Below are 23,400 nucleotides of genomic sequence, written 5' to 3'. Positions count from 1 at the left end.
CGCGCCTACTTTGGAAGAAATAAGTTACGAAGCGAGAAGAGTGCATGGTCAAGGGAGGACGCGCCCAGAATTTATGGACGCGCCAATGTTTATGAAAATGCTTGGCAGATGGAATCTTATGGTGATGGGCGCTCTAGGGCGCGTCTAAGTTAGCGAGGACATGTCATAGGAGGCGAAATGCTGTGTATGATGGTTTAGAGGGGATGTTGCAAGTTTGATGAGGTTAAGGACGCGCCCAAAGCTCTAGGACGTGTCCTGTGATTTGATTGCTATAAAGAACGATTGATGAGGAACAACAGGTTTTGATTTGTGGGAGTTAGGACGCGCCCAATTAGAAAGGACGCGTCCTGAGTTTGATCTGTGTACATTTGATGTTGAGTTCAAGACAAAGCTTGCATGGAAAGGAGCGATGGAGGATTATTTTTACTAATGGTTTGTTGCAGGTACTCTATGAAGACTTCCCTCCTTGAGATGGTCAAGGAGGGGGATGTCCGTGAAAAGCTTGAAGGCCTCCAGGGGTATGCCTGATGATTGAAGGCCTCCTCCTGTATTCACGGGTGTCCTCGTTGGGGATGTGGGGTTTACTTTGGTGTGTGCTTTGGGAGCTCTGTTCTTGTATTCAACGGGTGTCCTCGTTGGAGAAACTTTGGAGTCATCCTGCACTTTGCACCCAAGAGCTTGGGATCACCTGTCCTGCTATCTGGTGGGTTATCCTCATTCGGGGGACAGGGGACGCGTCTGGCACTTGGGGTGAACCGCGGCTATACCTGCGTTCGTAAATCACAGGGAGATAGCTGTAGCGGAGTGTTATCCTTGCGCAGGGAGATGCACTATCCGTGAAGTCCTACGATTACGGACGAGCCTTGGGCCTTTGCGGTTGGGCCTCCATAGTTGGACATTCCTAAAGCTAGCGGAAGATGGATATCGGATGGGCTTCTACTGGGCTTAGGAGTAAGAAGTCTCAACGCGTTAGACTTCTTGTTCTACGAGAACTACGTCAGGCTTGATCCCTATATAAAGGGTACGTAGGCACATTGAGAGGGTAAGAAGTTGAGAGCTGATAAGAGAGCCACCACTTACTCTGATCAATCTCAGCCTAAAACACCACAATCAACCATACACCGCTTAAGTTTCCGGCAAAGAACCACCGTCACAGATCTTAATTCCGGCGAGAAACCTCAATCTTTGTTGATACCAAATTCCTCCGTCAACAAATTGGCGCTAGAAGGAGGGGCAATTAAGATCGCAATCTTAGGAGGAAAAGATGTCTTACAACCGTGATGGAAGTTCTTATGATGGAAGTGACAGCAGGTCTGAAGAAGAAGGCGGGGGGCGCTATGCTCGCCACGAACCTTACGTTCCCAGAAACATGGCGGATCCACCGAGGGCTCCAGATGTGGGGGGAACACCTCCAATTCTCATCAGCAACGCTGATATATTGGAGCAACTGTATCACATGGGGGATACTCTTAACAGTTTTAACTCAAGACTGAGTACGGTGGAGCGCCGAAAGACGAGGAGAGGTCGTCGTTTCCCCCCGTCATGGTCATGCCTTGGGGAAAGCCCCTGTAGTTGAGGGAGGTACACAGGGGAGCGGGGATCACACGCGAATCACTCCACGGCGTCTGCAATATTCGGATGATGTAGAACCTATTGTGGAGCTTGCGGATGAGGACACTGAAGGCAGAGAAATGCCTAGCCTAGGCAACCAGGTAGTGCCACACCCACATAGGTCTGGGCGTACGATGGACGAGCGTCGTCGTGCGGAGAACGCTCAAAACCAAGACGAGGAAGGAAGGGATCTTTCAGCCTTGAAAAGGAGGCTTGGCATAAGGTTGGAGGATGACGATTTGAGAATGTTGCTGCTAGAATGGCAAAGGGAAGGAAACGCCGGAGAGGCGAAGGCCCCGTGACACAACGCGTGTGCCCCCTGCATTCCAAAGGGATGACGGGGCGCGGCACCGCGAGCACGAGCGTGCCCCCCCGCGAGGAAGGCCCGGGAATTACTACCGGGGATATCAGAGGAATAGACGGGGAAGAATGGGATATCAATACGGAAGAGCCCCTTACAATGGTAGGAGAGGTGGAACACACTCCGCCGGAGAAATCCCCGTCGTTATCCCCGTAGCTTCCCACAGCGTCACTGGTAATAGGTCTGGGGCGCGTCCTCATGACCAGGACGGCGGGCGGACTCAAGTAAGAATGCAGAACAATGACGAAATTCCGCGACACGGTCAGGATGAACCTCGTGTACGGGAAAACGTTCAGAACCAAAATGGTAATATGCCACCGCCGCAGCCTCAAGGTGAGGGGCGGCGAGATCCTCCGCCACACCCGGGGGGTGATCAAGGGGAATTTCAGCAAGTCGCGGAGCAGCCCCAGCAGCCTAATGTTCAAACCATTCCTGGGGTAGGAACGTTTAATGTGAACGACCTCAAGCGGTTACTCAACCATCTTGAGGGAGGAAGAGTAACGGCGACAGCGCAAGCTCCTTCTCCTTTTGCTGCTATTGTGAGGGAGGCGCAATTGCCCGCGGGATACCGGAACACAACCAACGACTTGCGTTTCCACGGGAACTCTGATCCTGTGGAGTTCTTGGGGCGTTTTAACATTGAAATGGATGTATATCAAGTACCTGATTTGGCTCGATGCCGTCTCTTGGCAGCCACTTTCAGAGAAGGCGCTCAGCAGTGGTTCCAAAAGCTGGGTCCAGGTATAATTACATCCTGGGAACAGATGAAAACTTTGTTTTTGACACAATTCCAAGCCGCGGTGAAGTACACACCACCTGTTACCACGCTGGCTAATGTGAAACAAAAGGAAGGAGAGAGTTTGACTTCATATTTTAAGAGGTTTAATTCAGAATCTACTTTGGTGAGGGGTGCAACTGACGAAACATTGAAAATATTGCTTATAGCTGGGTTGCGTGTGGGGACGGATTTCTGGAAACACCTACAAGGGAAAGACCCAGTGTCATTGGCTGATGTGCTCGCACAGGCGGAGTCGTTCAAAGCAATCGAGCAGTCGCTTGCAGAAACAAAAAAGAATGATGATACCTATAACTCCAAGGGGCGATCCAAGAGAAGGGACAGATCTGTAAGTCCGGGTTATCGGCGAAACGCCAGAAGCCCTAACAGGGTAAACTCTGTGAGCTCGCGAAGAGAATGGAGCCCACCATCGAACTACGAGAGAAGAGTCAGCAATTATACCCCGCTGGCGGCGTCCATTGATCATATCTTCGAGGTAAATAAGGACAGGGGGATCTTCAAGAAGCCCGACCGTCTAACTTCGTGGCAAAGCAGAGATAAAAAGAAGTACTGTGATTACCATGAGTCTACTGGCCATGACACCCACGAGTGTCGTCATTTGCGGGATGAGATTGAGGAATTGATCAAGGCTGGACACCTAGGAGAATGGATCGACAAGGTGAAGCGACGCAGGGGACTTGATGACAAGGGTAAAGATGAAAAACTGGCGGGGGATGTTGAGAAAACAGCGGAGGTCAAGTTTCAGAGGGCCGGCAGCATCAGGGCAATTTTTGGAGGACACCCTTTTGTTGGTGACAGTAATCGAGCACTTGAGAGAAATGCGAGAGAAGCGCGACATCCACCGCTCACTAACATCCACAGCTTGGAAGATAGACCCCCGAAGGTCTTTAAGGGGGAGTCCGCTGATATTACGTTCAGGGAAAAAGAATCTAGGTGGGTGCATCATCCTCACAACGATGCGCTGGTGATTACCATGCTTATTGGGGCAATGAACGTACATCGAGTGTTCCTGGATAATGGGAGTTCTACAAACATCTTGTACTATAGCACCTACAAAAAGCTGGGTTTCCCAGATAGTGACATGTATTTTGAAGATGCGCACGTCTATGGCTTTACGGGGGAAGCAGTGAGAGTTATGGGCTCAGTCAGGCTTCCCGTCACGCTTGGGGAAGGGGCTTTGTCGGTTACTCAAATGATAGATTTTAAGGTGCTAGATCAGGATTCCGCGCACAACGTACTGGTCGGCAGGCCTTGGTTGCGGGCGTTCAGGGTGATAACCTCGATACACCACTTGATGATAAAATTCCCGACGCCAAACGGAGTTGGCAGCCTGAGAGGGTCACAGTATGAGTCACGTGACTGCTATCACAAGGCTGTCAAGGAATTTCGCAGAAGAAGGTATGAAGGGAAAGGTCTCCCATTTGAAGATATAGAAGATATTCATACAAAACCGAGTGGAGAGGTCCATGCCCACTATTTTCTTGAGAACCCCGGAAAGGAAGAAACCAATACCTCTAGGAACCTTTTTGTGACGCAGGGACGTGTTTCGAAAATCCGTAGTGTAGAAGAAGTGATGGTGAGTAATACAGAGGGAATCACGCAGAAAGAGGTTAACGGGGAAAAGTTGGAAGGGAGAAGTGAAATTTTGCAAGGTCTCGGCGATAACTGCAAGGTTGATGCTCCTCAAAAGAAGGATGCGCCCTTGAATGAAGTTGAGGTTGATGCTCCTCCAAACGAGGACGCGCCCTCAGGTGAAAAAGTGGAAATTGAAGACCCCCGAGACTTTGATTTCGATTTGGATCCCAGGATCCCTATGCCTATTGAAAAAACGGGACCGGCCGAAGACACAATATCTATTCCAGTTGATAAAAATGACCCAAGCAGGGTTTTGAAAGTGGGATCTCAGTTGGATGAGGAGATGAGAGGAGGTCTTACCCGCTTTCTAATTGCAAACCTCGATGTTTTCGCATGGAGTCATTCAGATATGATAGGGATCGACCCGGAAGTAATGTGTCACCGTTTGAATATCCTCCCGAATTGCAAGGGCATACGCCAGAAACGCCGCCCAGTAAGTGGAGAAAGGGCGATAGCATTAAAAGAAGAAGTAGACCGGTTGTTGGAAGTGGGGTTGATCAAAGAATCGTTCTACCCCGAATGGCTTGCAAATCCAGTACTGGTGAAGAAACCGAATGGGAAGTGGAGGACATGTGTGGATTTCACGGATCTCAATAAGGCATGTCCAAAGGATAGCTTCCCGCTGCCAAGAATTGATCAGTTGGTTGACGCGACGGCAGGGCATGCGTTGTTGAGTTTTATGGATGCATACTCCGGATACAATCAAATTCCGATGTATGGCCCCGATCAAGAACATACATCCTTTATTACAGACAGGGGGTTATACTGTTACATAGGAATGCCGTTTGGCTTGATTAACGCTGGCGCGACCTACCAGCGGCTGGTAAACATGATGTTCAAAGACCAAATCGGGAGAACCATGGAAGTGTATGTAGACGATATGCTGGTGAAATCTAAGGTGACAACTGACCATATCAAGCACCTGACGGAGATGTTTAATATCTTGAGGAGGTTTCGTATGAAATTAAATCCGCAAAAATGTGTGTTCGGCGTGGAATCGGGAAAGTTTCTCGGGTTCATTGTCAACCACAGGGGAATTGAGGCCAACCCCGCGAAGATCAAGGCATTGTTGGATATGAAGTCACCTACCAATGTGAAACAGGTGCAGAGTTTGACTGGGAGAATCGCCGCGTTAAATCGATTTGTTTCCAAGTCGTCTGATAGATGCAAGGAGTTTTTCAAGGCGATTAAATTAGCTGGGAAAGACTTTATATGGACGTCAGAATGTGAAGAGGCTTTCAAAAGAATCAAGGAGCAACTGGGACATCCTCCCATGTTGTCAAAGCCATTGGAGGGGGAAAATCTAATACTGTACCTCGCAGTGTCTGAATATTCGATCAGTGCGGTTCTGGTAAGAGAGGAAGACGGGCAACAATCACCAGTGTACTACGTGAGCAAGCGGTTACACGATGCGGAAACTCGCTACACAAGTATGGAGAAACTGGTTTACGCCCTGATTCTTGCGTCAAGAAAATTGCGGCCGTATTTTCAAGCCCATAGAGTTGAAGTTCGTACAGCATACCCGCTGCGGCAGGTCCTGCACAAACCAGAGTCATCAGGCAGAATGCTGAAATGGGCTGTGGAGCTGGGACAGTTTGATTTGGAATATGTGCCTCGAACAGCGATAAAAGGGCAAGCCTTAGCCGATTTCTTGCTGGAATTTGATTCTGAAATTGATGATAAAGCTTTGGTGATGCTATATCCACCTCATGCCGAGGAGTCTTTGGAGGAGTTTCCGCATCCTTGGTGGATCTTGCATGTGGATGGGGCGGTTAACAATGGAGGAGCAGGTGCGGGCATAGTACTTGTATCTCCGGAAGGCCACCACCTGATGAGTGCAATTCATTTCAAGTTTTATGCAACTAATAATGATGCGGAGTATGAGGCGCTGATTAATGGCCTGAAAATCGCTCTGGAAATGGGGGTGCGAAACTTAATTGCAAGAAGTGACTCAGAATTGGTAGTGAATCAGGTGAATGGGGGATTTCAAGCGCGAGGCCCGCGAACAGAATTATACTTGAGATGTGTACAGCGCCTGATTGGAATGTTCAAAGAAGTTAGATTGGAATGCGTTCCGCGGGAGAAAAACAGTAATGCGGATGCTTTGGCAAAAATGGGGTCACAACAAGAGGCTGTGTTGTTAGGATCCATCCCTCTTGAAATCCAGGAGGTTCCTAGTATCCCAGAGATAGAAACTATGCAAGTGGATGAAGCTCCCAAAGAAACATGGATGACGCCCATTCTAGCTTACATTCGCAAGGGAACACTCCCCGAAGATAAGTTTATGGCTCGTCGACTCCGTTATCAAGCCGCAAGATATGTGATATACGATGAAGTCCTATACAAGGGAGGGTTCAACCAACCTCTACTCAGGTGTGTTGAAGAAGGAGAAGGAAATTACATCCTAAGAGAGGTGCATGAAGGAATCTGTGGCAATCACTCGGGGGGTAGCTCGTTGGCAATGAAAGTGTTGCGCCAAGGGTATTATTGGCCCACAATGAGAGAAGATGCTACAAATTTCGTCAAGGCATGTGATCGCTGCCAGCGCTTTGCAAACTACTCGTCTATGCCGGCTACACTCTTGACGCCTATGGCAAGCCCATGGCCGTTCGCCATGTGGGGAATCGATCTTATCGGAGAATTGCCGAAAGCTAAAGGAGACGTCAAATATGCAGTGGTTGCGGTCGATTACTTTACTAAATGGGCGGAAGCTATGCCACTGGCTACTATCACCGCAAAGAAAATCAGAGATTTTGTTTTCAACTCAATTGTATGCAGGTTTGGAATCCCTTACAAGCTGGTCTCCGACAATGGAAAACAATTTGATAGCAAGGAGTTGCGACAGTTATGTGAGGAGTTGAAAATCAAGAAGGAATTTGCGGCGGTCTATCATCCTCAAAGCAATGGACAAACAGAGGCTGTTAACAAAATAATAAAACATACCCTCAAAACCAAGCTGGAGGAACGTAAAGGGAATTGGCCTGAAGAACTCCCGAAGGTGATGTGGTCATACAACACTACACCGCGATCTACTACGGGAGAAACGCCGTTTATGCTGACTTACGGTTACGAAGCTATGGTCCCCGTGGAAGTTGGATCGGGATCACTTCGCAGAGACTGTTACGGGAAAGAGGACGCTGAGGTTAATCAAAGGCTTCATTTAGATCTCTTAGAGGAGACGAGGGAAAATTCTCAGCTAAGGCTAGCAGCATATCAGCAGCGCGTCGCAAGGTATTATAACAAGAAGGTAAAAGGACAGTTGCTGAAGGTGGGGGATTTGGTACTTAGGAAAGTGATGCCCAATACGAAGAACCCCCAACATGGAGTGTTTGGAGCTAATTGGGAAGGACCGTACAGAATAAAGTCTATCCTGTGGAAGGGGACTTATCACCTTGAAGACATGGACGGGAAGCTGATTCCGCGAGCTTGGAATGCGGAACATCTCCGAAAGTATTACCAGTAAGGCGTGGCTTTGGCCCCTTGCATATTTCTTTTATTATTTTGGTTTATGCCCAGTTTATAGGCTAGAATTAAATAAATTCCTCCTAGCCTAGGGGGGTAGTGCATGTACTACTTACCTTGGGACTAGTTGAAGGGTCAGTTTTTAGAAATAATTTTCCCACAAAGCACAGTAGCCGTGGGACTGGTGCACTTTTGACACCAGAGCGTATTATAAATAAAATTTTGAAACTTTCCCAAAAGATATTTGCTCAATTTGTTTGATCTCATGACGCGTCCTAAGTATAGGGCGCGCCCTAAGCTAGGGTTTTGTATAAAGGAAACTCAAGAAAAATACTGTTTTAAAGGACGCGCCCAAGTTATTTTGGTTGATGCTCCTTTAGACTAGATGTTACTATGAAAAAGAAAAAGTACTTGTCAAAGACGCGTCCAGCGGGAAGGGTGATGTATTTTGTATTTCCAAGGACGCGCCCAAGTAATATTGGTTGATGCTCATAATTTAAAAGCAAAAGCAAGTCCCTACCAAGGACGCGTCCTCCCTGAGAGGAAATATTTCTAAGAGAACATTAAGGCATGTCAAACAGTTAGGACGCGCCCCGTCGTGCCTTGTGCATTGGTTAAACACACAAGTACAGTGTAGTGCCGTGCTCATGCACTTTCCAAAACAAGCAAAGACGCGTCCAACTAGAGAGGACGCGCCCATAATGGATATTTGCTTATTGGGAGAAAATAATAACAAATTAATCAAAGGCGACGCGCCCTAAACACAAGGCGCGCCCATGTGAATGATTGAGGAAAAAAAAGAGAGTGCAAGTGAATGAAGTTCAAAAATAGTCTTTACAATTTGCAAGGCTTCAAAGGGCCTGCGCCTTTAAAGATAGTTTAGGAAAAATATATAGAAAACATAGGACGCGTCCTAGGCAGGAGGCGCGTCCAGGGTTTTGTCTTGATCATTTGCGGGAGGAGGTTGAGTTTGGAGAGGAGCAGGGGACGCGTCCTCCTCCTCTAAGCCCAGGAAAATCCTCTTGTTTTTGATGGAGTCTGCGGCCCTTACCCTGAAGTCGTTTACCCATATCTGGGTATCTGCATCAAACTTTGAGAATGTATACTCTGGGTCGTTGGCAATAAACCCAGAGCACCATTCTTCAAACCCAGCCTGGAAACCATGCTGGTAAACTAGCTTTTTCTCCTCTGTCCACCCATGCAGCCTATCATCATTCAGGATGTCGAGCTCCAGCTGCATGGTGGAGTTCTGAGTGATGACGCTGTCCACTTGTTTTTCCATTGCAGTGACATTGCCTTCCAAAACAGCCTTATCTGCTTGAAGACGCGTCCTCTCCCCCTCCAAGCGTCTGATTTCAGCATCTTTTTCTTGGGTGAGCAGGGCAATGTGTTTTTCCAGAGATTTGACTTTGTCTTCGGCCTGGCACTTTGCAGTATCAGTAACTGCAAGACGCGCCCTGAGCCTTGCCGCCATGTTGGCACTCTGTCTGGCATGAAGGTGAAGCTCAGCAGCAGCCTTCACCATGGCTTGTTCTGTTTGTTGCTCCGTTCTGAAAGTCCAGCCTCTGACTTCCTCCTCTGAAAAATCCCCAACAGAGGACGCGCCCAGGTATCTGAGAACAAAGGATTGATCGTCAGGAATGATCTTTTGGCGTTTAGAAGGCGCGTCCTCTTCCTTCTCAGGAATGTCAAACACGGGAGTCTCAGTTATCTTTGGAGGAGGAGAAGGAGTTGCTGCAGGAGGTGGGGTTTTTGCCTGTGGATCAACTTTTGTAGGAGCCTGTTTCCTTGCCCTTAGTTTTTTAGAAGCCCCAATTGCGAATCCTTTGGGGAGTGAAGCCATATCTGCGGTATAAACATAAAAAGGAATTAGTTATGTGCAAAAAGACGCGTCCTGAAAGAAGGACGCGCCCATAACGTGATATAAAATCTACATGCAGGACAGATATGGATGAATGCAAAGATGTATAAATGGGTGTGAGAATGACGCGTCTTGCCTAAGACGTTTTCTGTGATAATGAGACACGCCCGGGGGGTAGGGCGCGTCCAAAGTGATAATGCATATATAGTAACGTTTATAGGTCAAGCTAAATATGACGCGTCCTAAAGTCGTGACGCGTCTTATATATAATGATTTCTTACCTTGCTCTAAATCCACTTTCTTGTTGACGTCTGGCTGAATAATTTCTGTGGCTTGGAGCCCTTTGGATTTTTCAGAAGCGGTGAGGATGGGTTTCCCATTGTGGAAATCTCGAAATTTGCAGAGAGAACCCACTCGTGGGGACAAAGCTCCTATTTTCTTCAAATTCTCTTCGGTAATCATGTCTCTGAGGTTGAAATGTTTTTCGGCATACTGCAAAACCTTCTCTGCTCTCTTCTTCTTCTTTCCCGTAAGCTCTTTCTGGGTCCTTTTGTCTAAAAGAAGGAATGATAGGTTACAACAAGGAAAATAAAGAAAAGGATTATAAAAGGGAAGGCGCGTCTTGAAAGTGAGGACGCGTCCAGAGCATTGAACTCACTTGGTTCCAAATTGAAGCGAACGCGCGTCCTTTTGACGTCATAAATGTAGAAAAATGGTTCCTTCCAGTCTCTCTCGTGGCTAATTTTGCCTTCATTAAATCCTTTGTTGTTCAACCATTTGTTGACTACCAGAAAATGGTACCCGGGAATTGATTTCCTGATGCTGTAAAAGAAGCTGAACTCTTTCATTGAGGGCGCGCCCAACCTCAAATTATGGTACATAATGTACAGAGCCCAGGCTAGTTTATATGAATTTGGTGATAGTTGGACTGGAGCCACGTCGTACCATTTCAGAATTCTCTTAATGAATGGATGTAAGGGCGCGCCCACGCCTAGGGAAATCAGCTTTGGAGTAAGCACCATTCGGGGGATCCTTTGATTCCCGACGTTAAAAATATGCGGCCTCATGGTTCGAAGAGGGCGCGCCCATGTCATAGTACTTCATGTGCCATTGAATTTCCCAGTCGGTTGCAGTTGAGTCAAGAGCTACGCATGCCAGCTTACCCTCTCTTTTCCTTCTGGCATTCTTCTCTGCTTCAGTAAGGGTACCGAGCCTCGCCCAGTCACAATCTATTTCCACATCTGAAGGTTCCCAATGCTCTAGGGGAGGATCAGATTTTTGAGGAGATATGGGATATGTCTCAGGATCAGGAATCCTTCTTTCGAATTCGCTTACACTGTGTGGGGACAAGTCTTCGGAAGGAGCCGCGCCCTGGGAAGATGACGCGTCCTGCGTGTTTGACGCGTCCATATCAGAAATAGCCATTCTTTGAGGTTTTTGGCTTGTAGTAGGGATAATTTCGTCGTCCGTCCAATCTTCGATGGCAGCCCTTGAATGGAGAATTGGAGTTCTTTGCCTTTTGACTCCCTTCTTTTCCATTCTTGAAATTATGGGAACATGGTCCATGGAGTCAGAGCTAGAATCAGACATTATTGAGTTTTTTGATTTGAGAGAACGGAAGACGCGTCTTTCTGCTCTAAGGAAGGAATTCGTCCTGTGGATGTTGGGAAAGTCGGGGTTAAAGGAGATCAGGTGTGGGGAATAGGTTCCAATACGCTTGTTGAGTGCTTTAAACGGGTGAAATGGTGAAGAAGAAGACGCGTCCTCCAGCTGCAAAAGAATGAATAAAAATTTGAGGACGCGTCCATTTTTTAAAATAAAAAAAAGAAAAGAAAAGGAAAGATGGAAGAAGGATATTGGGAGGGCGCGTCCTGAAAATCCACCGCAGGGGGGTGTGCTACAATGACGCGTCCTAATAAACCTTTGGCCCTATATTACCCTTGTTTGGGATAACTTGAACTTGTCTTAAATCAGAAAATACAGGACGCGTCCTAACGGGAAGACGCGTCCTACATGATTATGATAGCGGAATGTTAATCGACTGTTGGCAGTTTGGGGAAAATATGACGAAATTCTAGAAATATGTTGTTGGAAGATCAGGGAAGCTAAACATGTTATATTTACCTATACATACATATATACATACAAGCAGACATGAAGAACAGTTTATATGAGCATGGAGTATACGAATAGTTTCTTGCTCATTAAGATTAATGTATTCAGTCAAATAAAGAAATGAGAGGAAATTTGTGTACCTTTTGAGTTGAGGAATGAGTTGAGCTAAAAAAGTAGGGGAATGGTTGAACAGATCACCGGAATGTGGCCCTCGAAGCTCCTGTTTAACGATGCGGCAATGGCGGTTGTGTGTGAGAGAGAGAGATGATGGTGGTGGTATGATGGAGATTAGAGTATTTATAGAAGGATGATCCTATGGACGACAGCTGTACCCCGCATGCAGAAAGTAAGGGCAGGACGCGTCTTTAGGCTACGACGCGTCCGATTGTTTTGAGCCAACTTTTGGTACTGGGATTTAAGGATAAAACTTCCAATTTTGTTTTTAACTGCAAATGGAAGTTGGGGGGTAGTTGTTATGCCCAAAATTTGGCATTGAGATTGATTCGGGTCAAATGCGGCTTACATACAGTCAAACCCGATATTGCATTGTGGAAGAGAGGACGCGTCCAGTACCTTAGGACGCGCCTACTTTGGAAGAAATAAGTTACGAAGCGAGAAGAGTGTATGGTCAAGGGAGGACGCGCCCAGAATTTATGGACGCGCCAATGTTTATGAAAATGCTTGGCAGATGGAATCTTATGGTGATGGGCGCTCTAGGGCGCGTCTAAGTTAGCGAGGACATGTCATAGGAGGCGAAATGCTGTGTATGATGGTTTAGAGGGGATGTTGCAAGTTTGATGAGGTTAAGGACGCGCCCAAAGCTCTAGGACGTGTCCTGTGATTTTGATTGCTATAAAGAACGATTGATGAGGAAACAGGTTTTGATTTGTGGGAGTTAGGACGCGCCCAATTAGAAAGGACGCGTCCTGAGTTTGATCTGTGTACATTTGATGTTGAGTTCAAGACAAAGCTTGCATGGAAAGGAGCGATGGAGGATTATTTTTACTAATGTGTTTGTTGCAGGTACTCTATGAAGAATTCCCTCCTTGAGATGGTCAAGGAGGGGGATGTCCGTGAAAAGCTTGAAGGCCTCCAGGGGTATGCCTGATGATTGAAGGCCTCCTCCTGTATTCAACGGGTGTCCTCGTTGGGGATGTGGGGTTTACTTTGGTGTGTGCTTTGGGAGCTCTGTTCTTGTATTCAACGGGTGTCCTCGTTGGAGAACTTTGGAGTCATCCTGCACTTTGCACCCAAGAGCTTGGGATCACCTGTCCTGCTATCTGGTGGGTTATCCTCATTCGGGGGACAGGGACGCGTCTGGCACTTGGGGTGAACCGCGGCTATACCTGCGTTCGTAAATCAAGGGAGATAGCTGTAGCGGAGTGTTATCCTTGCGCAGGGAGATGCACTATCCGTGAAGTCCTACGATTACGGACGAGCCTTGGGCCTTTGCGGTTGGGCCTCATAGTTGGACATTCCTAAAGCTAGCGGAAGATGGATATCGGATGGGCTTCTACTGGGCTTAGGAGTAAGAAGTCTCAACGCGTTAGACTTCTTGTTCTACGAGAACTACGTCAGGCTTGATCCCTATATAAAGGGTACGTAGGCACATTGAGAGGGTAAGAAGTTGAGAGCTGATAAGAGAGCCACCACTTACTCTGATCAATCTCAGCCTAAAACAACCACAATCAACCATACACCGCTTAAGTTTCCGGCAAAGAACCACCGTCACAGATCTTAATTCCGGCGAGAAACCTCAATCTTTGTTGATACCAAATTCCTCCGTCAACACTAACCTTGGTTTTTAAATTAAAAGTATAATATCCAATTCTAAATCATAATCCATTGTTCACCTGATATCATAATCATGTTCTCTTGATGATCATTATTCTTAGTTTTGTCATTATGACTTGCTGAGCTACTTAGCTCATTTGTGCGATGTTGTTTATATTCTTTCCAGTTAAAAAAAGAACCAGTTGGTAACGAGGATCCCCAGTCCAGCGCGAGAACTAGGGATTCAGGTTGAGAAAACTGATCTAGTAGGCTTCTTTTGGAATAATTTAAGTTTGTAAAAGTTGTAATAAAGTTTAATACTCAGTTTTGAGTTTGGAATAGTTGGGATTTGAACGGTATGTAATATAAGTAGATGTGTGGCTTGTGTGCATACTTTAACCTGTTGCGATCCGTGGTAGTTGGTAAATAAGGTCACTGCATATTATTATTATCTTTATTATTGTTATAAGCAGGTAATAAGGCGTGTGTGTGGATCCCAAACTTTTGATCCGGGTTTGGAGGGCACCACAACGGTTGTGTGAGCGTATTTAATTGATAAAAAGAAAAATAGAAAAGATTAAACATTCTCCTCTTTTAAGTATAAATTTTTCCAGGAAAGTACAAGAAAATTACGAAGAAATTATCTTTTAATCTGTCGTTGAACATTCTCATCACTCTTCACACTACCCTACTACAGTCGAACCTCCAAAGTGGAAACTGTGGAAGTGTACAAGACAAGTCAGAGACCAATCTAGTGAATGTACAAGACCCGACCCGGGTCATTTTAACAGCCCAAATCACCCACCCGAAACAAAAACAAAACTCTTAAACCTCTTTTACTCCTCTTTATCATTTCCCCTAAACCCTAACCCCCAAACACACACACACACAAAATCACACATATTTAAAATCACATTTCACATATACATACACATGTGTGTCTCTATACACACAATCCCTTCACATAACTATGAATGTGTATCATTTCTTTCAGTATACTAGAAATGAAGTATTGCATTGAAGCTGTTTGTGTTTATGCCCAAACCATGTTAATTTTTCTCCGGACCCTTTTCACCATTTCTCGTAAAACCCCGTGTTGCGTAAGCGTAAAAATTTCAGCTAGTTCAGCTTCTTTGAGGTCTGTTTTTGGAAATAATAGCAGTTCTTGTTGTATGTATGATCAGAGGGTTTCACATTTTGTTTCGCCGTGTTTATTTGTTTCGATTACGGGTTATTTGTGTTTCTTTAAGCATTTTTATGTGACGGAAGTGAAATGTGATGAGGGGTTTGATAAAGATTTGATTTTTAGGATTATTCGGGAAGAACGGTGGGATGATTTTAGGATTGGTAAGTTGTTGGATTCGGGTTTGGGGTCGGTTAGTGTTGAGAGGGTTTATGTGGAGTTGAAGAGAGAGCCGGGGTTAGTGTTGAAGTTATTTAAATGGGCGGAGGGAAGGAATGGGTTTAGTCATTCCACGGAGAGTTTTTGTATTGTAATTCACATATTGTTCTGTTCTTTAATGCATTTTGATGCTCATGATATTATGAAAGATTTGTTAAGTTCGAATAGGGTGGTGCCAGCTTCTGAAATTTTTGATATGTTGTGGGCGACTAGAAATGTTTGTGCTCCAGGTTTTGGAGTTTTTGACATGTTGTTTAGTGTGCTGGTTGAGTTGGGAAAGTTTGAGGAAGCAACTGAGTCTTTTTCGAAAATGAAAAAATTTAGAGTTCTTCCGAAAGCACGGTCTTGTAATTCTCTTTTGCATAGGCTTACTAAATCAGGCAAGGGAAATGATTCGAAAACGTTTTTTAGGGATATGGTTGGGGCTGGAATTACCCCGTCAGTTTTTACATATAACATAATGATAGATTATTTGTGCAAGGAAGGGGACTTGAAAACTGCTATAATACTGCTATCTAATATGAAAAAGTTGGGTATTACACCTGATACTATTACTTATAATTCTTTAATAGATGGGCATGGGAAGATTGGGCAGTTAAATGATTCAGTTACTTTATACGAAGAAATGAAGGAATTTAGAGTTTATCCTGATGTAGTAACATACAACATTTTGATTAATTGTTTCTGTAAATATGGTAAATTGCCTCGGGCTTTCAAGTTTCTTCAAAAAATGAAGGAGAGTGAGTTGAAACCCAATGTTGTTACTTATAGTACATTTATTGATGCCTTCTGCAAGGAGGGAATGATGCAAGAGGCAATCAAGTTTTTCATTGATATGAGGCGTCTCGGGCTTATTCCTAATGAATATACTTATACTTCTCTTGTTGTCGCTAACTTTGAAGTGGGTAATGTTGGAGACGCTGTGAAACTGGTTAAGGAGATGTTAGAAGCTGGTTTCAGTATGAACATTGTTACCTACACGGCGTTGCTTGATGGTTTTTGTAAACAAGGAAAGATGGAAGAGGCAGAGGAAGTATATAAAAGTATGCCTAAGGCTGAGGTAACTCCGAACCTGACAGTCTACACTGCACTCGTACATGGCTACATTAAGGCCGAGAGGATTGGTGATGCTATGAATATATGGAAAGAAATGAAAGACAAAAACATTGTACCAGATCAGATGCTGTATGGTACCATCGTTTGGGGTCTTTGTCAGAATGAGAGACTTGAAGAAGCTTTACTTATATGGGATGAAATGAAAAAAAGTAATATACAAGCAAATGATGTGATATACACATCACTTATTGATGCTTATTTTAAGGCAGGAAAAACAAAAGAAGCAGTCAATTTACTTGAAGAAATGCAAGATTTAGGCATTGACCTCACAGTTGTAACATACAGTGTACTGATTGATGGTTTGTGCAAATCTGGCTCTGTGGATTTGGCAATTGATCATTTTGGAAAGATGCAAGAAATGGGTATGAGTCCTAACGTTGTTGTATATACAGCTCTGATTGACGGGCTCTGTAAAAGTAAACGGGTAGAAACTGCCAAAAAATTATTTGATGAGATGGAACGCAAAGGTATGCTTCCAGATAAAATTGCATTGACATCTTTAATCGATGGATACATGAAGGATGGAAATATTGAAGAAGCATTGAATTTATGGAAGTTAATGATGGAAGTAGGGATGGAGCTAGATCTGTACACCTACACTACTCTAATTTCTGGACTCTCGAGGTGGGGTCATGTGAAGCAAGCTAGGGACTTGCTTGATGAAATGATTATGAATGGTGTCACACCAGATGAAGTTGTTTATGGTTGTTTAGTAAGAAAGTACTGTGAGCTTGGTCACATGGATGAAGCTCTAGAGTTGCAAAGTGAAATGGTTAAAAGGAACCTTATTAGTGGCACATATAACTCTGCGGTTCCTTGTACAAATACTTGAAGCTGTAGTGTTGCTTGTTCATCCTTCTTTTGGTATTTGGCAGAAAAGTGACTTAGAAGGGGACGCATCCTTTATTGACAGAATGGTACCAGGACCTTGTTCCCCAGCCAGATACACCTTCAGTCAAATAGTACAAGATCAAACTGTCAAATCTGCACGTGAACATTATCATGTGAAGAATCACAGAGAAAGGAGATCTGATAGTTACTTAAGTCTGCTGCTGGTCTAATGTTGTCCATTCCTTGGACCTTGGTTTCGTATGGAGTTCACTTAAAGGAGGTACCTTTGATTATCCAATGCAATCCGCTTTGGTTTGGGTATATCATTCTGCGGCAAAGAACTAATTGCTCTGTTTCTCTGGACTAAGTCTTACTCAGGTGAGTAGTAGGTTCTTGGTAGAAGTTTTTGTTACTAAAACATAATATAAACATTGGATCGTCCTAAATCTTTAGGTATTTTCTTTAATAACCGTTTGCACAGTTGTATATTATTACACTTGTGGTCACCTGATACTTCTTTATGTATATATCTTTAACCAAGTTACATAATATGTTCTGGCAGTTCGCTGGTTCAGGTTTTCTAGGATCGTAGGGCACAAATGCATTGAATTAACCGAGTGTAATACATATTAATTTGAAAAAAATTATCAACAATATAACTCTGCCGTCTTCTTTTAATTTCATTTCGAATTAATATTATAATTAAAGGTATAACTTGTCAACCTGGTTAGCATTAGTAAGCTGGAAAAGTTTTGGTGATTATTTTAAGACTTTGAAATTTGGCATTGGAAATATTTCAGTTTCTTGTTAATCCATTGGTTTGTTCATCTTTTTGTTGTTTGATTAATCATATACATTTCCAGTTTTGTATGTGTTAAAATATATATATAGGCCTTTCTTGAAGAGAGAACCCTCTTATATAGAGAACTGTAGAGAACCCTTGAATATATTATAGAATTTCATCAAATTCGTTGCTAATGTAGAATAATAATACTATTTAAATATAATAAAACGTTTAACAATTAAAATTTGAAAAATTTTAAATTTGAGTCTACTGTGGAATAATTTTGGATAAGTAATAAAACGTTTAACAATTAAAATTTGAAAAAAAAATTGATTTTAAATTTGAGTCTACTGTGGAATAATTTTGGATAAGTGTGATTTTACTGTGATTCTACTACAGAACCACTTTAAATTATTTCATCAAATTTCAATGATTTTTAAATAAAAAAAATTGTGCAACTTTGTTTTTGATTTGATAATTAAAATTTGTAATTATATATGATGAAAAATAAAATAAATTATGTATTTAATTTTTTTAAATAATGGTTCTCTACGGATCTCTAAGTAGATAGGAGCCCTCAATGGATTGCGACCCATATAATATTAGGCCTTTCTTCAAGAGAGAACCATCTTATATAGAGAACCGTAGAGAACGTTGATTCTATTATAGAATTTCATCAAATTAGTTGCTAATGTAGAATAATAATTATATTTAAATATAATAAAACGTTTAACAATTGAAATTTCAAAAAAAAAAGATTTTAAATTTGATTCTATTGTGAAATAATTTGGGATAAGTGTGGTTTTACCGTGATTCTACTACAGAACCACTTTAAACTATTTCATCAAATTTCAATGATTTTTTAATTAAAAACATGTGCAACTTTGTTTTTAATGTGGTAATTAAAATTTGTAACTATATATGATGAAAAATGGAAAAAAATATTGTATTTACATTTTTTAAATAATAGTTCTCTACGGACGTCTATTCTAAGTGAGCCCTTCATATATTCTGTACAAACATACCATTCTTTTGTTTGTTTTAGAGTAGAGGGTAGTATTTTCATGTTAAACAAATATACTGGAACGTGCGTATATCTCCTGATCTTTACCATAATCAAAAGATTTTCTAAATTATTACATACACTTAATTCTACACTTGCCATGTATTGTTATCAATTATACATTATAATTAATTCTTTATATTTCATTCAATTTGCTTCACCATCTTGCTATATCTGTTACAAATTTTTCCTTATAAGCAATCTTTTTAAATAGTTCCTACTTATTGTTATTATGTTCATTTTATATTACTTATTAATTTAATACACTCTCTGTAATAATTAGGATCTTGATTCAGAATTACAAATTCTCTTATGAATTATGATTGTCTTGTACCTTCCTGGCATGGTAACTTCACACGGAGATATTGCAAATATAACCAACTACAAACTCGACATGAAGCTCAGGAAGAACACATTCTTGGGGGGCATAATACAAGTTATAATTGCCAAGTTAAATTCATGAAGTTACACAAGCTTCTATTGCAGCGTGAACCTTTAACCCTTTTTGACCAAGTGAAGAGGGATAAACAGTAGCCAGAAACCATAGGTTATTACTTAATATATATTTTTTGTCATTAGTCATTACAAATGCCACCTGAACTTCCCATATGTTTCAATTATAATATAGAGAATCGTTTAGTCCTTAATTTTGAAATGGAAACAAGAGTTGGATCTCTACTTGCAGATGTTAAAATATATTCATATTAATTCTGCATTCTGAGGACTAATTTCTCTGCTGACTGATGTTGTATTGTTCAGATATTGTGTTCAATGGCCGGCTGCAGGACCAAGTGCATCGAAGGAAGTGGTCCAGTTTTATAATGGAGGTATCTGAATGCAGCTACTGATTGTGTACTTCATTAATTTTTCTGGTAGTGGAATATGAATGTATCCGTTGCTTAGGAAATCTAGGACAGACATGTCAACTAACCGAAACTGACATATGTAAGATGTAGCTTTTTATTCTATATCTGGGTTTCCCCAAACAGGTGTTAACGCAATAAAAATAAATAAAAGGAGACTTGACTATATTTATTTTCTATTCATGAAGTATGAATGTGAAATTGATTTTCAGTTTTAAGACTGTATAGTTCTTGTACCCTTGGATCCCCTTTTTCATTTTCGGTATTATGAGTGTCACCTATTGAAATTATGTCCACCTTGTACCTTTACCTTTCAGGCTTTGTTGATGACAAAGCAACGGAGAGAGCGAAAGAAGCAAGGGCTGATACTGGCAAGCGGGAAGAGCATTTGAGAAATTATAAATCTGAAATAAATGGGGTACTATAAATCTTGGAAACATCTTAATTTTGAACATTCTGTAGTCTATATGGTTGGTTAACAACTTCATATTATTCTTGACAATAAAGAATATATGGTCGGTATCAATGCCTTGTACATTCATCAAAAGTCTTTATATATATTACAATAGTAGCCCCACTTCAGTGTATGTATAGTCTTCTCGTTTCTGTTATGAAACAACACAAGTATATAACTTGGTGGTGTCGTCTTTCACAGTCCTTTGATTTATTTTTATTTTTTTTGTATTACAACGTTAATTTAGAGTTTGGTATTTATTTACAACTAATTATACAAATTTGATGTGATTATATTTAGTAATGTGTATTTATAAGATTAGTAATAAGTAATGTAGTATGCATGCCAGCTTACTTGTTGAATCAGATACATAAGACAAGAGTCGAAACATTGGTATTTTGTTATTTAAAGAAAAATATAGTGTAGTCGCCATAATGGGAGCGAAGCTGTTACGACAGGTAGTTTCTTTCATCTTAATCCCTTAGCATTGTTTCCTCGGGTATATTTGAGGGCTCTTGAAGCTGCTTAAGAGGGAGCAAGACTAATGAAGTAAGATATGTGAGAATGATTATAGCTCTTAGTCCTTTACGAAGAAATTTGCGAAAGTTTCGAGGAGTTATAAAGATTTTGAAAAGCGGCTCAGATAGATTGCTAGATAGTTTCAATGGTAGCCCTCCTTTTGATTGAATGTAATTGAACTGATATCCGTCCTATGCTTGAATTCATGCTAAATAATGTGAATAAAATTCATCTTCTTCAATAGTGGTTATTGTCTTGTTCATGTCCTGATGATTTTGTTCAAGTTTGCTGCTTATAGGGAACTCCCGTTTCTCTTTAAAACTTGTATAACCGTCCCAATTTATCTGTCAAGTTTGACTTTTTGCGGTCAAATTGACCAAATTTTGACCGAAAATTTCATATAGTATATAATTGAAAAAAATTATAAGAATTATATCATTAGAAAGTACATGTAATCTACTTTAATACGTATCCTTCGGGTTTTTAAAATAATGAAATATTGATGTTTAATTAACGGTCAAAGTTGAGTTAATTTGACCGTAAAAAGTCAAACAGGACAGATAATAAATTGGGACGGAGAGAGTATATGAATATGTTCACCTCCTCGATTTTGTGGAGACAATTTTTTATCTGGGATTTTGGCCCATTCTTGATGGAATTTTCCCTCCATATGTTTGCCAGGTATTATCGCCTGTGGCATCTGTCTTCCATAGATTATCAGAATACTGGTCAGGTGGCATCATCCATTTAGCCCTGCTTTTTCATTCACATTTTTTGCACCCTGCTGACTCATAGGATATACAAAACAGAATCATAATCGTTCATTAAGGACAATAAATCTTGTACTTCACAATTTCTGTTTTTTTCTGTCCTTGAAATCTCCGAGGGGAAACCTAGAAAAGGTAAGGTATGTTTTTGTCCACCCAAGAAAATAACAGGTCATGACCATGGCTCTGAGCTCACCTTTGATCACCAAGTTCCACTTATCTCTCTTTCGGATCAAACCCAGAACCCTTGTTGCACCACCTTTGAATCTCTCTTTCAAAATATCAAAACCATACAAAACTGCCACCCACCATATGCAAAGCATCAAGGCGAAAACTCCCTCACATGAACCCATCTTTCGAAGTCTCAGAAACACAGCCGTAGTGATCGTTTTTGCTGCCTCGATGATGGGAAAGTTCCAAAGTCTAGCCAGCAGAGCTGAAAACCAGCCAATTCTAACGGAAGAAATCACAAGTCAAGATGAAACTGAAATGTTGAGTTCTGATGCTATTGAAACAATGCGGCAGTTAATGGACCAAAAATATGAAGCCGGGGAATATGAAGAGTGTTTAAAAATCTCGAAAAAGTTAATATCAGCACAACCGGAACGTCCGATATGGAAAATATCACTGGCAACGGTGTTGAAACAAATGGGGGAAACAGAGAAAGCCTTCGGCATTCTTGACGAGGTGTTGTCTAAAAATCCGATAGAACCGCACGCATTATTTGAGAATGCAGTGTGGATGGGTTTGGAAGGAAAGGAAGAGGAGGCAATAGAAAGGCTGGAAAAAGCTTTGAAGATTGCTAAAGAAAGGAACAATGCTACTGAAATAAGAGATGTGAGGTTGATTATAGCTCAAATCAAGTTTCTGCAGAAAAAACCTGATGAAGCACTGGAGAGTTTTAACGAGCTTGAAAAAGAGGATCCTACAGACATCAGGATTGTTTTCTGTAAAGGATTGTTATATTATTGTACTGATAGAAAGACAGAAGCAACAGAGCAATTCGACAAGTATTTCGAACTTATACCCAACGCTCCTCCGGCTGGTGATGGTTATATGACTACTTGCCCAAAAATTAGACCTCCAGGAATTTAGAATCTTCTAGTTCAAAGCTGATTTGAGTAATGAATATGACTCATTAGAATTTAATAAAGTGTATTGACAGCAATCATCCCTCTTCTGTTTCAAATAACTAGGCATACCTCTCTTTCTGATAAAATGCGAGTCGAAAGAATAAAATTCTCACAAACTCAAGTTCCTTGTGAGTTCCGAACCCTCAACCTTTTACATCTAACCGATTTCAACTCGTTAGAAGAAAAGAAATTATTTACCAGACTGTAGAAAAAACAATATTCTTTGAGTACCACCAATTATCATACGTTACTGAAATGTTAAGTTCAGTGATGGAGGAGCAGATGTAGAAATTACAAAACCATGGTCATTAACATTAGAGACGCAAAAGAAACTTCTTCAACTTCTGGGAACTCCTGAATCTACGACACTCTTCTCTTCAACATCTTCATGTGATTCGATAATATTGCTAGAATCTACGACATTCTCAGCCAGTAAGGACTCGCATTGCAGTGGCTGATCAAGGATTGTTTTAAGCTTCTGCCTTCTTGATTGCAAACTCTTCAGAAGCTCTCCAATACTTTTAAAGTTATGGCGTTTCTTGTCTCTGGAAGAGAAAACAATAAACAGGCAATCTTTGAAGTAAAAGAATTTATAGTTACTATGCAAAGAGGCACCCAAAAAATGAAACCAATATAGATTGATCCGAAATCTGATTCAAATACAATATAGCACCTATAGGTACATAAGAAGAATCACAAAATGGAAAATTTATAGGTATGTAAATGTATGATATTTCAACGGCAATAACACTTTTAAAATTGAAATAATCAAGAGCCAAATAACTTGAGAGAGAACTTGATGCACCAAATTTGATGGCCAAGACTAGCCTAAATACATAAAACGTCTTCTTGAA

The 23,400-nt window shown here is 41.9% G+C and overlaps 3 protein-coding genes across 4 annotated transcripts; all 3 read left to right on the top strand.

Annotated features, from left to right (window-relative positions):
• Positions 1–2,040: 2,040 nt before the first annotated feature.
• On the top strand, positions 2,041–7,229 carry LOC141680619 (uncharacterized). Its single transcript, XM_074486796.1, has 4 exons — positions 2,041–2,469; positions 2,521–4,836; positions 5,221–6,162; positions 7,182–7,229. The coding sequence occupies exons 1-4, from the start codon at positions 2,041–2,043 to the stop codon at positions 7,227–7,229; spliced, it is 3,735 nt and encodes a 1,244-aa protein (XP_074342897.1).
• Positions 7,230–14,266: 7,037 nt separating this feature from the next.
• LOC141679103 (uncharacterized) lies at positions 14,267–21,736 on the top strand. 2 transcript variants are annotated; one of them, XM_074485594.1, is made up of 4 exons: positions 14,267–17,341; positions 19,570–19,637; positions 19,991–20,091; positions 21,328–21,736. In XM_074485594.1, the coding sequence occupies exon 1, from the start codon at positions 14,589–14,591 to the stop codon at positions 16,962–16,964; it is 2,376 nt and encodes a 791-aa protein (XP_074341695.1). In that variant the 5' UTR covers positions 14,267–14,588; the 3' UTR covers positions 16,965–17,341; positions 19,570–19,637; positions 19,991–20,091; positions 21,328–21,736. The 2 variants fall into 2 exon arrangements, with proteins under 2 accessions (XP_074341695.1, XP_074341694.1); XM_074485593.1 differs by lacking the exon at positions 21,328–21,736 and having other exon boundaries at positions 19,991–20,334.
• LOC141680618 (protein SLOW GREEN 1, chloroplastic-like) lies at positions 21,594–22,508 on the top strand. The gene has a single exon (XM_074486795.1). The coding sequence runs from the start codon at positions 21,594–21,596 to the stop codon at positions 22,506–22,508; it is 915 nt and encodes a 304-aa protein (XP_074342896.1).
• Positions 22,509–23,400: the final 892 nt, after the last annotated feature.

This window comes from Apium graveolens, chromosome 8, assembly GCF_009905375.1.
Source record: "Apium graveolens cultivar Ventura chromosome 8, ASM990537v1, whole genome shotgun sequence".
In the NCBI taxonomy this organism is placed as follows: domain Eukaryota; kingdom Viridiplantae; phylum Streptophyta; class Magnoliopsida; order Apiales; family Apiaceae; genus Apium; species Apium graveolens.
This window is presented reverse-complemented; position numbering and strand designations above follow the sequence as displayed.

What these genes read in the sequence shown, in the direction of transcription:
- LOC141680619 (XM_074486796.1), top strand. Translation starts at nt 2,041, where the DNA reads ATGGGATATCAATACGGAAGAGCCCCTTACAATGGTAGGAGAGGTGGA. An exon ending in ACCATCTTGAGGGAGGAAGA is followed by an intron (nt 2,470 to 2,520) that starts GTAACGGCGACA and finishes ATTGTGAGGGAG; the next exon opens with GCGCAATTGCCCGCGGGATA. An exon ending in ATCCTTGGTGGATCTTGCAT is followed by an intron (nt 6,163 to 7,181) that starts GTGGATGGGGCG and finishes AATTGTATGCAG; the next exon opens with GTTTGGAATCCCTTACAAGC.
- LOC141679103 (XM_074485594.1), top strand. Translation starts at nt 14,589, where the DNA reads ATGTGTATCATTTCTTTCAGTATACTAGAAATGAAGTATTGCATTGAA.
- LOC141680618 (XM_074486795.1), top strand. Translation starts at nt 21,594, where the DNA reads ATGGCTCTGAGCTCACCTTTGATCACCAAGTTCCACTTATCTCTCTTT.